General features: G+C 39.2%; 1 protein-coding gene across 18 annotated transcripts in view; it reads left to right on the top strand.

The window, feature by feature from the left end:
- TNRC6C (trinucleotide repeat containing adaptor 6C) overlaps positions 1-22012 on the top strand; it is a 118995-nt gene that overhangs the window by 45170 nt on the left and 51813 nt on the right. For 11 of the 18 annotated variants that reach the window (XM_083725789.1, XM_083725788.1, XM_083725798.1 and 8 more), the window contains exon 4: positions 10221-10553. In XM_083725789.1, the coding sequence (XP_083581915.1) occupies positions 10221-10553 (333 nt within the window). Of the gene's footprint in view, positions 1-10220; positions 10554-21034; positions 21417-22012 lie in introns of those variants that run through there. The other 7 variants (XR_014560967.1, XR_014560968.1, XM_083725787.1 and 4 more) reach the window with 3 other exon arrangements.

The following is a 22012-nucleotide window of genomic DNA, read 5'->3' as shown; positions in this document are numbered from 1 at the left end:
CTGATTTAAGACCCACAGATAGAAAAGACTGTGAGTCTGAATGGAACTGAACTGGAAAGACATTCTGCATACAAATCCTTATGTAGGAAAGAGAGCATGTCTCTTAGGAGTTATGCTAAAATCTTCACCAGTAGTACTTTGTTAGGATATTTGTCTCTCTGGCCTCTATAGGTGCAGGTTAAAACATGACTGTTCATCAGGGGGCACCCTCTACTCACCCCAGGTGGACATGCAAATGGCAAATTGCATAACTGAACTAATTCGTTGGAAATGTTTACCCATACAAGAGCTTGTCACAGTTGAGGACAAGGGCTAAAAACAGACGTGTAAATGTGGCATTTGGAATTCTTCTTCATGAATAAATAAATACATGAATTTAAGTATCTTTTTGTAAATTTACCAAACCCCAAAGAGTACTTTTTAGTAAAATATTGTTTGAAAGCATTTATAAGTCCATTTGCCAGTATAAATGTTCCTGGATTTTATGTCTTATGTCATGTGTAAGGTTACTTTCGTAATGTAAAACTTGTAAAGGCCGCAATCTAAATGGAAAGTCAGGGATGTTTGGTCTCCCTCCACCTCTGCCCCCACCTTCATCCTAATAGAATATGGAACACAAGCAACAGCAAGCAAACCTAGATGGTTTTATCAAAATGCTCTTAGTATCCTGTCTATATCTGAGTGTTTAAACAAAAGAGTTTGGTTGATATCTTCTTCTAAAACTCTATGCACTCTTATGTGGCAATAAGTTCCTTTTGAAACCAGTGGAATTGTCGTCATCCTACATGCTTAGGACTGGAGTGTTAATCTTGAATCTATAAATCAAAAAAGCCTTATTGTCTTTCAGTAGTGCTATTTTAGAGAAAGAGATGTGAAGATTGTAACTAAAATCTTTAAAGTAGCAGGGTTGAAGAAAAATTACAAACCTTGTTCATTTTTTTTAAAAAGCACCACTTAGAGTAAAACTTCATTTTACACATGATTTGGAATTTTCTGTGTGTAGACAGACATAGCAGAGAACTACCTACATATGAAACATTACTTATGTAACATTTGTGATACCTTCACTTTTACCAGCAGATGTCACTGTTGTCAAACTTGAGAGTTTAGTAGACAAAGGAAGTAATTTTCTGAATAAAAATTCACCATCTGAAAGTGGAATGGGGGGCAAAATAAGCATTTCCATTATAAAACTGTTTTCTTGCTCTTAAAAACAGAACTTACTAAAAAGCAGAACATTTTACCCTTTCTGCTTTAGTTCCCGTGTTTCAGCTGAACTGGGTAAGTTCTTTTCTTTGTATCTGGCTTCAGTGGGGGTACCTCTTTGTGGGTGTGATTACCTTATTGGTTTTATTTAAAGGGTGTTTCCTGTTTCCTGTTCCTGTTTTGAGGTTGCTTTAACAACTTCTTTCTCTATACACCATACACAGTTTTGGACACGAAGGAAGTGGCTTCATTAAGAACGGGGGGAGGGAGGAGGAGATGGGGGGAATTGCCCATTTGATTGGCTGGATGAATAGCTCTGATTTATGGGATCCATCTGTTTCCTGTAATGAATTCATAAACCCATCAAACAATGACCCAAACCAATTATGGGGGGGGGGGGGATACGTTGGCATGCTATGTTTTATGCAGTACGGCACTTGCATTGTATAATCAAAAATTCTTCTCACATACAGCACTTTGTAATGGAGCTGCTGTGTTTAATGGAAGCTGTAAATAAATCCTGTCACAGCAGTGGCCAAGAATGCATTGCTGGGTTTAACTGTTCCTATTCCAGAATACTCTCTTGTGTTGCACCTCTCTTTCCTCCTGCTGATGAAGAAATGCAAGGGGTTTTTGTGTGTGCTTGGAGGGGGTTGGGTTCCTTTATTTTAGGAGTGGAAGAGAGCATAGTACAGAATTTGATCTGATGATACTGGAAGTCTAAAACAGTGAGAAATCAAAACTATGGGGATTAAGCAGTTTTTGTCACTTCTGTATGCATTCCTTCCTTCTGTTGTAGAAATGTGCTTAAAAGCTTTTATAGTAATTGAAATCTGGGTGACTGATCCCATTCATTGTATTAATAAAATCCATATACAATTTCTTAATGCTTTTGTGTAGAGTTGGGATTCCTCTGAGATTGTAATCATTAAAAAGCATATGTAAGTAATTATTGGATTTGTTTCTCTAAAATTGGATTAGGAAGTTAGATACCATTAAGTATGGTGTGATTATTAGCAGCAAGCAATTTGTTTAGAATGTGGGAAGCTTTTGTGCTGTATTACAAATAGATATCTATCATAAAAACACAAGGCAGTATTGGTTTTGTCTCTTAAAATCCACGTTTGAGCTCTCTTTGTATCAGAGTTAGCTCCTGCTCTGTTTATTTTGAAAATGAAATAGTCTGCAGTTCTTGAATGTTGTTTAGAAACCAAAATAGTGCATAAAATCCTGTCATTTAGAAATGAACAATGCAGTGCTCAAAAGTGTGCTGATCTTCTCAATGGCATCATGATGACCCTAGACTAGATTTCTTTTCTGTATCTCAAGGAGCTGTTTAAATGACAACAGCAACGGCAATATATTACCTTCAGGTGAAAGGGTAGACAGGCAGCCTCTTGTGTAACTGGCAAGATCTTTTTGTAGATTGGCAGATTGGCCCTTGGGGCTGATTAACTGTGTGGTGCACAGCATTCTAGTGTTCTAGTCAGCCTCCACTGACCACAGCCGCTGCCATTCCGTGTTGTATCATTCTATAAAGTTTGCTAGATATATGTGTGAGAGTGTTTGTGCATTCAGAAGAAAAGCCCTCCCTTCCAAAATGTACCGCTTAGATCAAGAAAGGTGCTCTCTAACAATTGACAGTTTATGAGTCAGTCACTGGATCTGCTACACAGTAAAGAAAGCTTTAGCAAAGCTAATGCATTCACTCAAAGCAGCAGGCACTTTCCCACAATGCTGTAGGAAATCTCCACGGCTACTTAGCTGGTGGTGAGGGCTGTTATAAAATTGCATGTAAAGGATTTTATTTTAGTATGTGTTACAACTTGATGCTTTGTTGCTTTAAAATACCTTATGCAAATCATTGAAATGCTTGATACCCAAAGCAGCAGGATCATTTGGAAGCAAGCCATTTGTGATGTCTAAGGTTTTACTTTATCTTGGTGATGTAGCTGAATGCCTCTCTTCGAAATTCTATAATCAAGTGAACCTTATTTTTGGCAGAAAGACTTTATTATTATTAAGTGGTTCCCTGCCTTTTAATGAACCTGAAAGCGGGCTGTTTTTGTGTGAGGATACATTCAGAATCCTTTTATAGTTTATTGAAAAATATCAGCTCTCATAAATATTTTTGAGGACATTAATTCTAAGTTAGTAGACTGATTACCTTCTTATTTCTAACTAGTGCTGTCAACTGATTAGTTTTTTAAATCATTTTATAGCTTTTAACTGATTGATTATATTTAAATACATTTGCATATTTTAAAATTCTACTGCTCGTGCCCTTTAAGAGGCTCTTAAAGAAATGGCACAATCTAGTCTTAAGGTTGAAATGTAGGATTTTTGTTTTTTACATATCTCATTGTTTAATAGGTTAGAAACCTTTTTGGTATTTGCTTCTCCATCAAATACGTCTTTGCAATAGCGCACCAGAAGCAAAGTAGCACAGAAAAAACACACAAGTTCAACTGCTATCAGTGTTTCAGAAGATCCAGGTTTAAAAGATGTATTGACATTGAATTCCTTTCCATTCCAACTCATTAGCTTCTGTTTCATATGGCATGGGGAAAAGTTATAATTATTACACTGTTAAAGACAGTCTATTACCCTTTGGTTGAAAAAGAAACATGTTCCTTTCCATAGAGTTGGATACACATGTAGAGATCGGATGTGCTAGTGTTGCCTGTATAACACTGAATCCTTCAAGAGCCTTAATAATAAAGGCTCTAAATTGAAGTGTCAATGACACTATTGTTGGGCCAGTGAAACACAATTTATAGATCACTTGCAGAAATAAACAAGGAACACTTGTGTTTCCACTCTGATTCATTTTACCACTTTGCAATTATCTGAGACCATATTAAGAAAATTAGTAAAGAGCACCTGGCATCTTTCTTTTTCATGGTCCCTCTGTGCAATCACACATAGGGTTTCTGTACCTGTGTATAGCTTAGCTCATTTGGCATATCTCTCAAGCTAGGCTAGATTTTTGGCACATGCCAAATCCTTACTGTCCATGTTCATAACTTCCTGCTCAGTTCTTTTTCAGTTATCACACTGGAAGAAGAACAGCTCTGTGTTAGAGTGCTTTCTGTGACATGGGGTGGTGGTGTGTGTGTGTGTGTGTGTCAAAGTTTTTATTTGACCATTTTGGGGTTGTCCTTTGCTGCTCATTTGGGCCTAGGACTCAACAAGTGAGCTACTTTGCAAGAGTTTGTCTTGTGGGAGGAGACTTGCTCAAACTGATGGGCACAACCTCTTTCTTCTTTGTTGGTTGAATCTTACAATATAAATACCTTCAGCATTGGCAGACTTCCACCAACCAAGCAAGAAAAAACTGAGCTAATTTGAGTTTGATTTCTAAGTAGACAATGCAAACTTGTACTGTAATATTATCTCATTTGAACCTATGCCAGGAAAAGGTTATTATCTCAAAAAACAAAAACAAAAAATCTTTTGCCAAATGCATATAATCCAGGAGAGCAAGTCCCACCCCTCCCAAATCTGGGCAATGTTTTGGAGAGTACACTCCCCCCATACATTCACATAGCTAATTATGACCTTGGTAAACTAAATAGCATCTTGCAAGAATCATTGGGGTGGTCTGGTGGGAGAGGTTATTTCCAGAGAGCTGAGTTGATGGGGCCCCTTCCTCAAGCCCCTTGTGCTTTCAAACCATGTTTCTAAGTGGAATTGAAATAGCTACCACAAAAGGTTTTTTGTTGGTGTTTTTTTCCTAAGCCCTCTGCAAAAAGGCAACTAAAATACTATAGCAACTACTGGTTTATTTCCCCCCTCCACAAGCACAGCTAGGCAGCTCATCAGAAGAGAGAATGTTTAGATTGAAATTTTGGGTACAGGTAAGTACCCAAAATTTAGACCTCTAAAAAGCAGAATAGCTTATGGAAACTGGAAGACCTCCCTCACTTGCTGCATAATGCAATTCACTACAGGCTGTGCAGAATCTCATGAGTAAAAGCCCTGTCCTTCCAAGCAGCAATACTTCTTTACAAGACTGGCTTGAAATTCATTTCCTGAGGGACTGCAGTCAATTTAATTCATACTATACATTGTAAGTGTATTCCTTAAAGGTCACCTGCAGTAGCAGAGTCTACCACCAAGCTGCTAAATTTTGTTTAAGCAAAACAAAATACTTTGAAGGCATATCAGATATTTTGTAAAGCAGAAGGACTTTTGCTGCAAAAGCCCATCAGCACACATCATCAAGCAAGTGTTGAATGTGGGTTAAGCTGTATTTGAAGTGGCACATATCTACTTTATAGAGAAGTATGTCTAAAAGGCAGGTGCAGTGCCTTTTTGAACATAAGACTAAACTTTGGATTAAGCAAATGAGCCTCAGACTAGTGTACTCCCACCTCCCCTGTTCTACCATTATTGAAACTATGGCTAGTTTAAATCACTGGTCTTTTTCTAGAAAAAGAGGTGCTGGAACTCATCATGAATGCCTTCCTTGTTCTCTTATAATGGCAATGGCACCCACCTGAGAGGTGCTGGAACTGAGTTCTGTTTGAAAAAATGCCCTGGTTAAAACTATGATTAATTTAAACAAGCCAGGATGAACCCTTGGTATATGATCCTGGCTTCTTCACTAACTAGAATTCCCTCAAGTTCCCAAGTAATAAGGAACTTTGGTTCATTTGAGACTGGAAGCAAATACTTCTGCTCTCCTTCTTACAGCTGCCCCAGACAGGAGGATGGGGTGTAAGTGAGCATGAGTTTTAGCAATATGTCCCATCTTGTCCTGATCCCATGATGAAGCCCACAGGGCAGGGTGAGTCTGTTGTTACGGTACCAAGGAAACTTCCTAGTGAACAACTTGCTTCAGGAAGGCTTAGAAGTGAACTGAAGCCTTTTGAACTTCTGCCTCTAAGCCCCTTCTCATAGGTTCAATCTGCTTTTGGAAAACTGGCGTCTCTGAAAGGGACCATGTTCTGACCTAAAGCCCTTGCACCTCATGGTCTCCCTCCTTGTGTGCTGTGTGTGCTGTGGACTGGTGAGGTGGTGTGGGAAGCATTTATTTCCTCAGATCTGGGGAAAGGTAACCCCCACAGTCCTGGCTCTTGCGATCCTGAAACTGTGAGAACTGGTTCAGCAGGTTTTTGCTTGCCGGCCTTGGGTGCAGTAGTCCTCTGACCATCAACACCAGGCCCAGATCCAGGAACCTTAGCCAGTGACATTGTAACATCTAATTTGGGGTCCTGGTCACTGCTGGACTCTGGGGTCATATCTCCAAGCATATAATTGTTTAGCATAATGTCCAAACTGACCCTTTGAATGAGAATTAACAGAGGAGTGGTTGTCTTGAATAGTTTTTAAGACTGCCTCTTTCATTTTCTGCTTTTTAAAAACTAATGGGAGCTATGTGCACAGCGTTGATGAGAAGCTGAATTGTTTATTCTTCAGTTTTGTCTTAATTTTAAAAGGAACATTTAGCTTCTAATATTATCCTCCAAATCCATTTGCTATTTAATTTTCCTTTCCATTGTGCAATTTTTTGTTTTGATTTGTTTTGAGGCTGTCTCTGTACGAATAAAACATGTTGTTGCTTTTATTCTTTACCATATCTAGGTTCTTTGTGGGGCCCATTGGCTTTTCTCAGTTGTCATTGTGCTTTTCTACTTAACTGTAGTAGTGCTTCTAGATTTTCTCCTGCAGGACAATCAAACAGCAGCTTCTGCAAAGTCTGCCTTAGATCAGTGCTTGGAATTGGTGGATTTCCCAAGGCCATATTTTTATTTGACTAGCACTCTGTGCTCTTTCAGCCATTCTGATAACTCATGTGGGCTGCCAGTTGCATTGTGTCACAAGCACCCCCTCACTGCTAGACTCCCAATTGCTCTGCGCCAGAGAATCAGGCGCAGACCAAGTGAGTTTGGCCTCATTACTTCAGGCAAGATTAGCATGTGTGACATGTTTGATAGAAATCTGGAGGGCAGGTCTGAGGCACACATCATAACTGGGATGTGTGCACGTGGCTGATATAAATAAGTGAATAGGTCTGAATAAGAAAAGCCAGACAACAAATATTTAGCATGATACAGAATTCACCTACGAATTAGTCCTACAATTTTGGTTTCCTGTCTCAAAACCCTGCTTAGAGATCTACAATTTCTAATATCTTCCCTGTATAAACACTAGCCTTTCACTGTGTGTGAAATGGATACATGCAATGCCTTCTGTTTCAAAGCCTGAAGATGTGCTGTCTCCTGTGAACAAATGGCTTTCACCAAAGAGAAGATTGTAACCTGAGAAATTTTACAAGGGAAAGGTTTATTTTTGTTTGGAGTAATTGGGGAGTAAAAGCTTGAGAGCTTACAATGGTAATGTAATGGTTTAATGCATAATAGTTGTAGAACAACTGGATGTGTTCATTATGTGGCAAATGGTTGAATGAAGGAGAAAATAGTGCAGACTTGCACATGCAGTTCTTAAACCTGAGAAGTTCATTCAAATGCTTAAAGAGTATTCTATAGTGCAGTTGTAGGCATGTCTACTCTTGTGTAAACTTCACTGAGTTCAGTGGGACTTACTCTCAGGGAGGTGCGCATAGGGGTGCAGTCCTAAAGAATGGATAGATTTTTTGAATTGTGGTTTAAGCCGCCATGGCAGCATTTCACATTCAATGCAATCTTATCATGTTGGTCACCCTTTCTGATTTTATTAAAGCCAGGAAGGGTGTACACTGGAAACACTGGGAAATCTGAAATTCCCAAATGCAGACTATCCTGTCAGAATGTGAGAGATTTTGACCAAACATATATTAATATGAAAAAACTTTGGTTTGGTGTGTGTGTGTGTGTGTACACACACATGCATGCACATGAAAGGGCAGCTCCTTCTGTGCCTGACTGACAGTTGCTGACAGTGCAACCCACAAAGGACTTAAGCTAGTTAAGCCAGGTGGGCTTTTGGGACCACAAAAGGAAACTATTAGAATTTGCAGCTTGAGAGCCTAGCTATCAACATCACACACTTATCTCCATCATATTATGGTTTCCTGTACAACAGTAGTGGGGAATCTGTGGCCCTCCATATTTTGTAGAATCATAGAGTCATAGAACTGTAGAGTTGGAAGGGATCACAAGGGTCATCTAGTCCAACCTCCTGCACTGCAGTAATCTTTTTTGCCCATTGTGGGGCTTCAAGAGTCTCATGCTCTACCAACTGAGCTATTCCAGCTGAACTCCTGTTAGCCCTAGTCAGCATGCCTAGTGGTCAGGGATGGTGGGAATTATATTCCAGCAACATCTGGAGGGTCACAAGTTCTCCACCCCTATGGTACATGATGAGCATACTGGAAATTATAAATGGGGGGGAAAGAAGTGTTGTAGAAAAGGCAAGATGGCAACAGAGCAAAGTTGCACATCAAATTTGCACGAACGTTTTGGACTACTGTCTCTGGATAACATTCTTAGCTGTAACTTTAAAAAAGAAACTGATTTCCAATAGATCAGATTAGGTAGGAAATAGAAAATTCTGTGAACTATGTATTAAGATGTCTGTATTTAAATGGTACAAAACATTTGTATTTGGCAATGTAATTAATGTAGTAAAACTAGCTAATTTCCTCCCCAAAGTCCTTTTAGTAAACACCCACACACATTCTGTTTTAATAGGATCACATTGCTTAAAATTTTCCAGGAGCCTGACTCTGACAGCAAATACTGCTGCATCAGCTGGTTAATGGTACAGTTGTGGATAAAAAAGTCATGTTACACTTTCCCATCAATTACTTTGTGATTTCCTCTATCTCTAGATATTAACCTTAGCAGGTTACAGGGGGTGGGGTGGTGGGGTGGGGATTAATACAGTACAAGCATTTCTCTGTTTGATACTTCATTGTTCTTGGATAATGTTACTACAATGGGGATCTAGCTCTGGTTTCATTCCAATTAAAAACCCAGGAAATGTTTCTAGTTTTGAGCAGCTGCAGAGGTTTAAACAAAGTCTGTATTTCATCTGTATTCCCAGAGTATACATTCCTGGGCTGTGTTAAATGTACTGTATATGTAGTGCAGCACATTGACTTTGAGCTTTACAAATGAAGTTGAAAAGAATGTAAAACACAAGGGCTGCTGTGAATTTTGTAGAATACTTAAGCTCATTTTTATTCTGTAATTGTTCAGAGAAGCAGGGCATGAAGGAATGGCATCTCTTTTTGTACCTATGTAACAGCAGCTGATTTACAAGATAAGAGGTGAAGTTTGACATTTATGAGAAGGGACAAATTGAGTCTTCATTGTGATTTGTTAAGAAGATATTGAGATTATTCTAAGAACTTGGTACCTAGGCCTGCCTGAACATTTGTGACCTAGTGTGTAAACTATACCAAACTATGATTTGCTGACTTTTATCTGCATGAACTGTTACTATGCTGTATGAAGTTTTTCTAAGCCATCATAACATAAGGTGTTCTGTGTGAGTGCTCAGAAACCTCAGTTGGTTCAAAATGCATATAATATGGGACATATATTATTTCATTTGTGATGGTTATTGATTTGTTTCCAGGTCCGATGCAAAATACTGGTTTTGACTTCTAAATCTCTCAATAATCTGCCTCATCCTAGATGCCCCTGGCCTTCCACTTAAATCAGCATTTGAAGCCTTGCCTTGCATTCCTTCATATGCAGAAAGCAGATGGGCATATGAGACAGGGCCTTTTTAGTTGTGGAGCCATGATTAGGGAATGACATGATAATGGATTAGGGACCTGTTTCTAAAATTATTTAAATGCACATCACATACGATCCCTTCATACTTCATAATCGGTCGATGTTGCCAATAAATATTTTTTTAGAAAAATGATTGCATTTAAATGTACAATGTGTTGGTTTTCCATAACACATACTTTGGGGGAAACTACTTAGTTTCTATTTAAAACAAATGTACAAAGGTGGACTGAGATCTACTTTCAGTTAAGCTGTTGTTTTTAAAAGAATGTTGTGTAATTCTTTCGCCCAATAAATGTGTTCTTAATATTTCATTTTCAACAGTGCCAGAACCTATTAAGACCAGTTTAAGCCAGCCCCAACCTGCCGGTACCAGTACCAGTACTTCCACCAGCACTATTACTAACAATAGCAATGGCAAGCGTGCATCTGCCAATGGGCAGCAGCCAGCTGCATCCCGATACCTGCCTCGTGAGGTGCCTCCACGCTTCCGCCAACAAGAACAGAAGCAGCTCTTAAAAAGAGGCCAGCCTCTGCCTACTGGAACTCTGATCAGCACGAGCCCAGCGCAAGGTACTGGACAAGCAGGAGCAAGTCCTCCTCCACAGCCAGGAGTAGGTGGACATCACCACCCCAGTAAAACTCAGACCCCAGCAGGTAAGGATTTATGCTGGAAAATGCATTGCATGAAGAGAACCTGTTCAGATTCTCAATTAAATAGTTAAGCTTTAACTCAGAATTGCCTTTCTCCCATTCAGAACATAGTGGTCATTTAGAGGGGAAGACTTTGTTCTGTTCTCTGGTCACAGGAGTACATTCACCTAGAAAGTATGTGCGAGCAGTGTAGAAATGAGACTTAATTCTTCAGAAACACTCAAATAAAGCCATGTTGGTAGCTTATTAAGCAGTAGTCACATGCTGTTTCTGTACCAAATGTTGCCTGTTTCAACACTGCTGATCTCTGCTTACCATACTCTAGTTGAGAACATTGCCCATGCATGCTTCCCTGAGAGGTTAGAATAGAAATGTAATTAACTAAAAGTCTTGAAACCAAGTTAGCAAGAAGCAGCTTGTAATTGTAAAAGCTTTCCTACAGGCAACAGCTAGGACTAATTAATTGAGACAGTGGTTGTTTTCAGCTAAGTTCTACTGAGGGTAAACCCACTGAAATTACTAAACTCATGTCTGTCAATTTCAGTGGGTCTACTCTTATTAGAACTTAGTTGGATGCAACCTTATGAAATCATCTGTATCTAAAAATGGTGTACAAAAGGAATACAACTCTCAAAATGGAAGGTGGATCTCCATGGGAAGAGTGCATTCCTTCAACCAAAACCTTCACAGCCTGATGCTTGTATATCTTGAATGGAACAAGAGATGATTGCTGATCAGCTCATTCTGAGTCCGTACATCTTGAAGTATATTTTGGCTTAAATAATTGTTATGGTGCTTTTGCTTCCTTGATACCCCATTCTGAGTAGACATTGAAACATATTGTGCTCGAATATACTTGTACTGAGATAGGCAGATCCTATAAGCTAAGGTGTATGCTATATGGAGGCCTTACAGTTAATCTGTAACTTAAAGGGAGGCGTAACACACCTTTGAAGAGTCTTGCCTGTTCACTTTATTTTGTTAATTGGTAGATTGATTTACTATGTTTTGTCAGAGCTGCATCCTTGCTACAATGTTCAGAAGCTATAAGTGTCCTAAAAGCCATGAGGCAATGTTGCCTTCTCAATGGACTTTGGCTTCATGCTAGGTTACATGTGTATAATTTTAAGGTTTGTTCTGATGTAGCCATAATGCGGATAATCTTAAAATATTCACTGTTACAACATTAATTTTCTTCATAGTTTTTGTAGCCCACATAGGAAAACATAACACAACATTTAATCTTGCTTCATGCTTGGTTGACTTCAGGTATTCCTTTCAGATCTTCAGTTCTCATAATAGAAGGCTGTCATGGGGAAAATAGGTATATAACATGTACTCAAGTAATGCTTCATAATATTTCTCATTAACCAATCTTCAGAACCGTTTGAAATCACACATCCCTTCTAAACTCTCTGTATCTTCTGCTCAGTCACAAATATCTCTCTTGCTCCTCTAACCCCTGTGCAGCAGCTTCTTGTCCACTTGCTTGGATCCACTCCCATCTGTTTCTCCTTGCTGCATTTCATCTCTGCTTTGAGTAAACTGGACATCCAGGCAAGCAAGAAATATCAGCCTCCCTCTTGCTTATTTCCAGCAATTCCAATGCAGTTATAGCTCACCGCCTATTGAGAAATCTTAAATTTTGACTGTTTATGGAAGGGGTGGGGAACCTGTGGCCGTCCAGATGTTGGACTACAACTCCTATCATCCATGACTGGCTGGCTGAGGCAGAGGAAAGTTGGAGTTCAGCAACATCTGGAGGGTCACAGGTCCCCCACTCTTAGTTTATGACATATGTAAATATGATTCAAACATTTCATACTACCAGCTGTTCCCCTGCACAACCCAATCTGAGGAAAGCTGTCCGCAGAATTTGTCCATGAATGCATGAAGCTGTCTTACATCAAAGCTACATACACACTATACCTTTAAAACACATTTCTGCCCTCCAAGAATTCTGGGCAGTATAGCTTGTTAAGTGTTGCTGGGAATTATAAATATGTGAGGGATAAAAGACAATGCCCAGAATTCTCTGAAGGGAAAGAATGTGCTTCAGAGTTGCTTGAAAGGTATAGTATGTGTGCAGTCATAGTCAAATCATTGTTTCGTCTGGTTCTGCTTTGTCTATTCCGACTGGCAGTGACTTTCTAGTGTTTCAGACTGGTCTCTTTCTCAGCAATACCTGAACATGCCAGGTATTGAACTGGGGCTTTCTGTGCAAGATGAGCCCTGTTGTATCTGACCAAAAGGCCATTTAGTCCTTTGCTCTAAATACTTCCTATTCTAACAGTGGTCAGCCATTTGTGAAGTTTGCAAGCAGGACCTATGTGGACCTACCTCCAGATTGAGGTAGAGGAATGGGAATAACATAGCCCTCTTCCCTTTCTAAGAAGCTGCTGTTTATGCATTGCAATCATTGTCTGACACCACTAGGTCTTCTGAGTCTTCCTTTTATAATTTTGCCAAATGCTTCTAAAGCCTTTAAAATGTGTTTGTGGGAGGGGTTTATTGTTTTGTTGTTTTTGTTTTAACTATTTGTGCTTTTACCTTGTATTTTTACCTTGTGAACCACCCTGATATGATGGAGGTTGGTATATAAGTCAGATAGATAGATAGATAGATAGATAGATAGATAGATAGACAGACAGATGATAGGCAGGCAGGCAGGGAGGTAGGTAGATAGAGTATACTTTCCCCACCTTTGATATCCAGTAACTGGTATCCAAAGGCATATGGTTTCTGATTGTGGAGGTAGTATGCAGCCATCATGGCTGGTAGAAATTGATAGTCTTGTTTTTCAACAGCCTCCCTGACCGAACTGGCTGAGGTTGTCTTGTTGGAGGAACCCAGAGAGGTGGTTTGGGTGACTTCAGCATGCATGGTGAGGATTTCTTATGTTCAGCTCGGGAGTTCAGGGCAACCATAGGCCTTTTTCAGATAGTCATTGGTCCAAGGCACAGAACAGGGCATAATCTTGATTTAGTCTTCACTTCATGTGAGGAGAGGAGTGGTCTGGAAATAAAGGATGGTGAATATCACTCCATTATCATGGTCAGACCACTTCTTTGTGAGATATGGACTTGCAACGACAATTCTACCCTGCAAGGGTGGGGAACCAGTTAGGATGGTCCACCTGATGGAATCTGATAGATTCCTAACTGCTGTGGGGATTTTTCAGTGGATAGAATAGGTGATCCTGTCAAGGCCGTAGTTTCGTTATGGAATGGTGAGACACAACTGCTCTTGAAGGCCCTTTCTAGTGCTGTGCAGTCCACTTTGTTTCGTTATATACTGAGAAAGTGTGGTTGATGAAATGGGCTGAGCTAGGGTTGGAGCATAAGTTTCAGTGAGTGGGAATACAGTATTTCTGTATTGGTTTGAATAAAATAATTTATACAGAACGTTGACACAATTTATTTCTCAAAATCTGAGTTGGAACTTATTGTTTGTTTAAGTCAGCTGAAAAATTCAGCAGCTGTTACTTTAAGAAACCATGAGAGTTGGCAACTGTTCCTGCTATAAATGCATGATATGATATTGTAGCAGGATGAGCTAGTCCTGTGAGAGTTAATGGGCTTTAGGCCAGCTTATATCATAGCTGAGAAGAATTACTTGTGGATCTCAGAATATATTCCTTCCCAATAATAGCCTGAGGAAAGATGAGGCTAAAAGGGGTCTACCAAAGCTGATCCAGGCAGTATGAATGAAATGCAAGGCTTATTTGGAGTAAGTAAATGGAAGGAGGCATTCTTTTGTAAGAAGGAGTTCAAGATACACTGAGTGCAAATCTTTCCAATCCCTTATCCAAAAACAAATGGATAAATGCTTCAGGTGTATTTTTAAAAAAATCCACTTTATTGATTATTGTGATTAGAAAACTATTTTGCATTTCCCCCAATCTAAATGGTTATGACTCAGAGGGGGCAGTGCTGAAGTTCTGTGTCCTCTGAAACTGAAAGTTCTGTGTCCTCTGAAACACATTCATTGGGATCAGACTATGGTTCTTCAGACATGAGGAGGAAAGCATTCATGAACAACAGGACGGAACCTGAGCAGTAAAGTCAAAATCAAAAAACAGTTTCAAGGGCTAAATCATGGTGAGGTTTGAATCTAATTGAGCCCTGATTCCCATTTTTCTTTCATTTGTATGCCTTAATACGCTTAACAGTGATAGAAAAATTGGCCGGCACTTGATTATTGCTTGTAGCAGTTTAAGAATCCTTGTAAGCAAAAAGTGCCAACATCCTTCTTATTGGAGTTGAAGTCTTACCCCATTTCCTCCAGCTCTTGTGCCTTCTTGTATTGTTTTTGTGCTTCCTGGCTATGCAGTCTTAAGGCTGGCAAAATAATCTTTTCTAGGTATGCTGAATGCTGAAACATTCCTTAAATTCTTAACATTCCTTTGTTTGTTTTTCTCAAAGGTCTGATGTCCTAGACCTTAAATGCTGGTTTTAGTGTGGTGGTAACATTTCATCAAATTGTTACCAGCTAATATGAGATCTTTAATTGAAAATACATGTGTTGTATCCAGTGCTGTGCGAGTGAAGCTGCACTTGTGCAATGGGACTGCATTGTGAACTCCCAAATATGCTCTGGAGGCCTGCCCCCTAACCCTCTGGAGCAGATTTTTTGGGGTGTGGGGGACTATAGAGGACAGGACAGGAAGGCATACTCAACAGCATTTGGGTGCAACCCTATGTATTTTAATATGTTTATTCTTGAAAGACAGTTATGCTGCAGCCTCTATGCAAATTGCTTTATTTTATTCTTCCTAGTGGATTAGTTCATGTGGAGTTATGCATCAACCTTAGGGGTTTGATTGAAATAGGCTGGATTTAGAATGCATTCTCACTTATAGCAGTGTGATTCTGCCTTGTCCTTTATTTAGATTTTTAATTCTGCCTATCCTTGATATTTCTGGGTGGGGAACATATGAAAACAATAGCAGTAAAATACTTTAATAAGATAGGAAAATAAATCTGCCATCAGGTTTCATATGGTTTTGAAGCACATTCTGCTCAATCTTAAAACAAAATGATTTTAGTTTCTTGGTTGCACATCAAAGGTTTGAATGTCTGGAGAAGACCTCCACTTTTGGCAGAGGGCCTTGGATAGATTTTCTAAGTGCTGATGCTGTTGAAATCTAAATATGTAAGTGGAGAACCAACGAGAATGCTAGCACCAAATGTACACTTGAAGGAAAGATGACAGGAAGGAGAAGTAATGGAATTGGATGAGTTTTATGCTTTCCAGTATATCTTTAAACTGAATGAATAATAAAATTGCTAAGATACAACATAAATTTCCATGGGCCTTTGCAGTAATCAGTTACCTAATACATAAAATATGTATGCAAATAAATGCCATATTTGTTAAAACATTATTATTACTAAACTATTTATACCCTACTCTATCAGAGCACTTTACATATGGTTGCCAGGTGATTTCTGATCCAGGCAGCTTACTTTCATTTCTTCAGCAGTAGAACTGTTGAGTGCTTTCAGACCATTTTTGAGCATTATTGTTCCATATTTTGCTAATTAAAAGCATAGTTTAATGTAGTATAGCTGACGATATTGAAAAGCAGATGTGTTTTGGAAAACTCTCAAACTAGAGTGAAAATTAAAGGTGGGTATTGAAGTGGAAGGGACGCGGGTGGCGCTGTAGGTAAAACCTCAGTGCCTAGGACTTGCTGATCACAAGGTCGGCGGTTCGAATCCCCGCGGCGGGGTGAGCTCCCGTCGTTCGGTCCCAGCTCCTGCCCACCTAGCAGTTCGAAAGCACCCCTAAGTGCAAGTAGATAAATAGGTACCGCTCCAGCAGGAAGGTAAACGGTGTTTACGTGTGCGGCGCTGGTGCTGGCTCGCCAGAGCAGCTTCGTCACGCTGGCCACATGACCCAGAAGTGTCTCCAGACAGCGCTGGCTCCCGGCCTCTAGAGTGAGATGAGCGCACAACCCTAGAGTCGGACACGACTGGCCCGTATGGGCAGGGGTACCTTTACCTTTATTGAAGTGGAAAGTTACACACATTCCAAAATATAAGGACAACCACTTTTGTGCAATGCCTAAACAATAACTTAGCATTTAAAGAGAAGTAGACTTATACATGCTATTTAATTTCTTAAAGAAGGGTGACATATCTGTGACCACTATTTTAGATACACCTCTGCATATAATTTATGAGACCTTGTTAAAACTGGATGCTAGCTTAAACATTCAGACTTCACTGAATTACAAATGATTGCATTGCCTTGAGTATCTTGAGGTCTAAAACTATGAAAAATATTCCTATAAATGCAGTTTAGTCCAAAGTTCACAAAGAATGAAAGGAGAATTTCCCCAGAATTCTGTAGGTTCTGATATATTCGTTAATATCCCTTTTTAAAACCTTGTTACTTGCTGTACCTGTTATATGATACTTATTGAAATTCAGACCCCTGGTATTTAGAAATTTCTGAGTGATAGCTAATTAAGCCATATTTGGAGTAGACCCATTGAAATCAAGGTGCTTAAGTTACATAATTCCATTGATTTCAGTTGTTCTATTCTGAGTATGACTAATACTGGATATCGTCCACTGGTTGCCAGAATATGTTTCTTGTATTATAATATGTTCCTACATTACGTTCCCAAAATACATTAAGTGCTTAGTACACTTTTCATCATCATAAAAACATGAAATTTAAGTACTAGTTTGCTTAACAGATTTTGTCCCTGAGCCGAACATTGAAATGTGTGCTAATATAATTTTATTTCTCAATGGGGGAGAGGGAGGAGAGTGGACAAATTAACCCACTACCCAGTGGGGTATACTGGAAACTGAATGAGAATTCTTCAAGGCTATCATATCATGAAAGTTTGGCTACATGGAGAAAGGGGTTCAGAACAGTCAGAAGGAGAGTGTGGGACATGGCCTTTGCATCTAATAATAGCTGAGCCTTAAAATGTTTGTCTCGAGGTTAAGGAAGAAGAGCACCACTTTGGTAGTTGGCTAAACTTGGCATTTGGGAGGTTGTGAAAAGTGTACTATGTAATCAGTAACCTTTGCCGCCTTACAATGGAGTTTTTGTATATTTTTAGCATGGCTAATCGGTTTTGACTGGGTTGGAAGCTGACCTGCTCTTCCTGCTGCTTATGTCCCACTTGAAGTCCTAATCTTCCTTTGGGATGTTTGTGACATAACACTTACTTGCTGTGGAGAGGAAGGTGCCTATCGTGTAAAACAAGTTTAGGATTTCAAATGACAATTCCAAATAAATAGATGAATTTCTAAGCAGAAAGCTGATTTTAATGTATCTCCTAAAATGTATGCACATGTTTGTTTCAAGTTACATATACACATATATGTTGTCCTAAGCATTATGATACTCTGTTAGAAGTGGCCACATTATTTTATTTATTTAAATGCATTTATATATTTTTTTAAAAAAATACCCTCTGTGTGGTATACAATATTTCCATGTAAAATTATATTAAATAGTAAAATTACCATTTTTGTGTGCTTAGAAGATTATTGCAATTGTAACTTGACCAAAAAGATAACACTGCTTTTACTTTCTGCTTGAGACTTGCCTTTAAAAAATTCCAGACATCTGAGAAAGTAATATAACTGGAGAGTTGTAACACTTGTTTTGCAAAAAGAAAAATCTTTTCTGCAGGGCTTGAAGAAAAGAATAGCTTTAAATTGATAATCTGTAATAAACTACATGTACACCACCTTTGGTTCTATGATGGAAGAAAGTCAGGATATAACAGCAACAAATGAAAAAAATGGAAAACAGCATTAGTAATTGCTGCACCCATTACTTAGTGGCATAGAGGAGGTTGGGTGCAAGACTGGAAAAGTGGTTTTAATTCCTAGGGCCAGCATCACATTTTGGGGTTGCCTTTGTCATGGTTTTAAATGCCAGACTTAAATTTGTAGGTGCTTGGCTACCAGGTGCTTGGGAGTCTTCCAACATTGGCAAGATCCTGCCAACAGCTGATCTCTCTATCTAGTATGTCTGTGAGTAATTGGAATAGTTTGGAACACATTTTAAATACCTTTGAAGTCTACCATGTTTAAAGGACAACCAAGTAGCTACAAGTGCAGAGTATAACTCTTCCCAGATATACATTCTGGAGTGAAATATATTCTTAAATGCCCATCCCATCCCCATAGGATGCCTGACAACTATAGCTCAATTCAGGACACCTTTGGGATGGAAAAGGAAGACAGATGTTGGTTAATAGGGCAGAAGTAATTTTATTTCCTCATAAACTAATGTCTGGCTTTTCAGTATTTAGCAATTGTTAGAAACTAACTTGTAAATAGTACTTTGAACACACCATAGTGGATTTTTAAAAATTAAAAATACATATTTGATATATTTGTAGCAGGGCTCGAAATTAGCAGGGAGCATTTTGCACCCAAAGATTCTCCATTTGCGAGCACCTCAAAAAGTCTGAGTGCCATTTTTTTGCGCCTGGTTGTCACTCAAGGATTACTGAAATATATGTGCTTTGAAGCCTCAAAGTATATGTTAAGGATAGACAATATGTTAAGGAGTTTAACAATAAAGAGTAGAGTGTTTTGAAAACTGAAGTACGGTACCAATACTTTTATTTTAAACACCAAATTAAACATGTACTAACAATTTCTGCTAAAAATGTGATATTAACAATGTGTCACTTATGTGAATTGCATATTAATTCATGCTTATCAAAATAATAAATAAGAAGTGTTGCTGACCCCCTCCCCCTGGCGTCTAGACATTCTGTTTTGGCGCCCACAACCCAGGTCCCAGAAGCCATTTGGCTCCTAGATATTCTATCCCTGTTTCTAACACTACTTTGTAGCAGATATGTTGACATATCTGATATATTTGCACCTCCCTCCTTCGATTAGTCATTTACACACATTGACAGCCTTGGGATGGGGAAACCTAACAAGCCACCAACCCAGTGGTTCAAGGTGATATTCAGTGTCACCAGCCCATCCTGTGGGCATCTGCAGGCATCCTTGCTTTAGGCTTTCAGGTGTCTCTTGAAGACTTTCTTACACTGACAGGCCTATGCAGTATTTGATCTGGGTTTTTTTAATGTTTTATAATTTTTTAATATTGTTAGATTATGAGAAGGTGGTACAGAAATACTTTTAAAAGAAAAATAAATTTTATAGAAAAGAGAATCCAATAATTTGCAAAATGAGAGCAAAAAAAATTAAAGAAAATACTGAAACCCAAAAATATAAATTCTTAAGAGAAAGTAAAGCAGTTGCAACGACTGAGGAATTGGTGGCAGCTGCTTGTGACTAAATGTTCAAAGAGACATCAGTGATACAGTGTCATTTAATAAAAGAGATTGTTGGCCATGTATACCCTGCATTTAAAAATGGTGCCAAAGTAACCTAAATGTATATAGGCTTCAGGATGTAGAAGTTTGCAGGCAAATTCATGCAGACTAAGCACATTTGCATTTTTAATTTTACATGCTTTTTTCAGTTACACAGAGGTCAGTCCACTGTGCAGGTCAATGAACCCTTGCATGCTGAAGACTGCAGGACATTTGAAGTTCTGGCCAGTGGAAATATTTCTCCTTTCTCAGCAGCTCCTCTGGCTACTTCCATTAGCAAAGCCTGCTCATTTTTGAGCCTAGCATATAACTCTTATGGGCTAGAAACTTACTTTTTAAATTTACAGTATATATATCTTAAATTCACAGAATGTTGGCTATGTTCCTTCATATGCTTGGTGCAGTTTTATGTGTATATTTTTAGGAGCTAGATAATGTTTTGTGTGCATTTTAACTTTTTTGTTTCTGAATAATTGCAGCTGATTCTTCTCCTATGAGATCTGCTGTGGCAAGTTGATGCATATTTTAGTTACTTCTGGGAGTACTTATCCTATGCTAGGACAACTATATTATTAGTAGTAATCCCTATTGGTGGTCGATTTTATAGTCTTAAAGTCTGGATAGATGGATGGCACCATAATTCATAGCTTGTATGCTATAAATCACCTGATTTGCTCTCAAAATCTAGGAACGCTGACAGTGAACTTTAAGCAGCAGTAAAAGAGTTCCCTCTGCCATTCCATGCTTTGAAATTGTGAGAGGGAAAAGCACTTACAGCCTATAATGTATTGTTTGGGCACACAGTGACAGTGCTGTACGCTCACAAATAGAAGCTGTGATTTTTAATAGACTTGCATGTTTTCAGCTTTCGCGATAAAGGCAGAGAAGTAATTAAGCACCTGGAGGCTTGCCAGGTTCTATATAAGGTTTGTCCCCAGTATTGTAGTTAGTGCTGGTATGCCAAGTGTGTGTAGCACTGCTGTTTAGAGAAGGAAAGAAGAGGATGGAAACATGAAGGAGGCAGGAATGTATTTGCATGCAGCCAATCGGCAATATGCGGCTGTTCTTTTGGCTGACTTTCAAAAACCAGAAGAAAAGCAGCCACCGTGCTAATTGTGGCTAGGTCTCGAAGTGAAAATGTTTTGTGACAGTTGAAAGAATTTAAAGAGGAAGGAAGATCGGTTTAGTGTCAGCTGCAATTAGATAATCAAAGCTTTAAAATCCTCATCTGTTGATACCTTACCCAGAGTTAAGGGGGCTGTGTGCTGCTGGAGGTGGGGGTAGGAGTCTCCCTGTATGGAAAGGGCATTTCCAAAGCCAGCACAGCTAGGGCCTGAGCAAGCTTGCAGGTTGTCTGGGCGCACACTTGCACTGAGCGATTTTCTTGGCAGCTCTACAGGATGAGGCTCACTCTGTACACAGCCGACATATTGAAGCCGAGAGCCCAGGCGAACCTAGATGCAGGAGGGGAGACAGCTCTGCACACAATGTAGCGTCTCCTAGGATGGTTGGGCAGCACCTTTTCTCAGGTATTTCATTACTCGTTGGCCCCTATAGAGCAGCAAGGGGGGGAAGGGGGCAAATGGCATCTGCTTCTGCTAAATCAGTTTATTACATAATGTTTCAGAGACAGCAGCAGCAGCACAGCGTCCTAAGCTTTTGGCTGCCTTTCAGGTTTGATAAAATGGCGTCCTCAGAGAAAGAGCTGCTTGCTAAAGATATGCTGCGCTGGGCAAAAAAATGAAGTTGTTATTTGTCATTATCTACTGCTGTTTGGCTTTGGAGTGTTAGTGTTTCATGGAGTACTCACTATCTAATAATGAAGAATGCTCTTTTTTATGCTGCTCAGCTCTTTTTCTGAACGCATTAAAGGTTCCCACATCAGACGGAACATACTTTGTAGCATACCGTAGTGAAGAAAATTAAAAGAGTAATAGGCTTTTCCACATGCGTTGCCTAATTTTGGATTTTGTCTCTAAATAAAGCTGTTTTATTTAGCGTTCTCATCTCTTAACCCTTCCACATTTGCATATGCCTTTCTGGGAGAGTCTTGACTGCTTCAGCATTTATGGAGTCAGTGTTGTTGTGAAAGCAAACTTGCAGGACAGATTCCCACTTAAATGTT

Source organism: Podarcis gaigeae (genome assembly GCF_964106915.1).
Source record: "Podarcis gaigeae genome assembly, chromosome: 2".
NCBI lineage: Eukaryota > Metazoa > Chordata > Lepidosauria > Squamata > Lacertidae > Podarcis > Podarcis gaigeae.
This window is presented reverse-complemented; position numbering and strand designations above follow the sequence as displayed.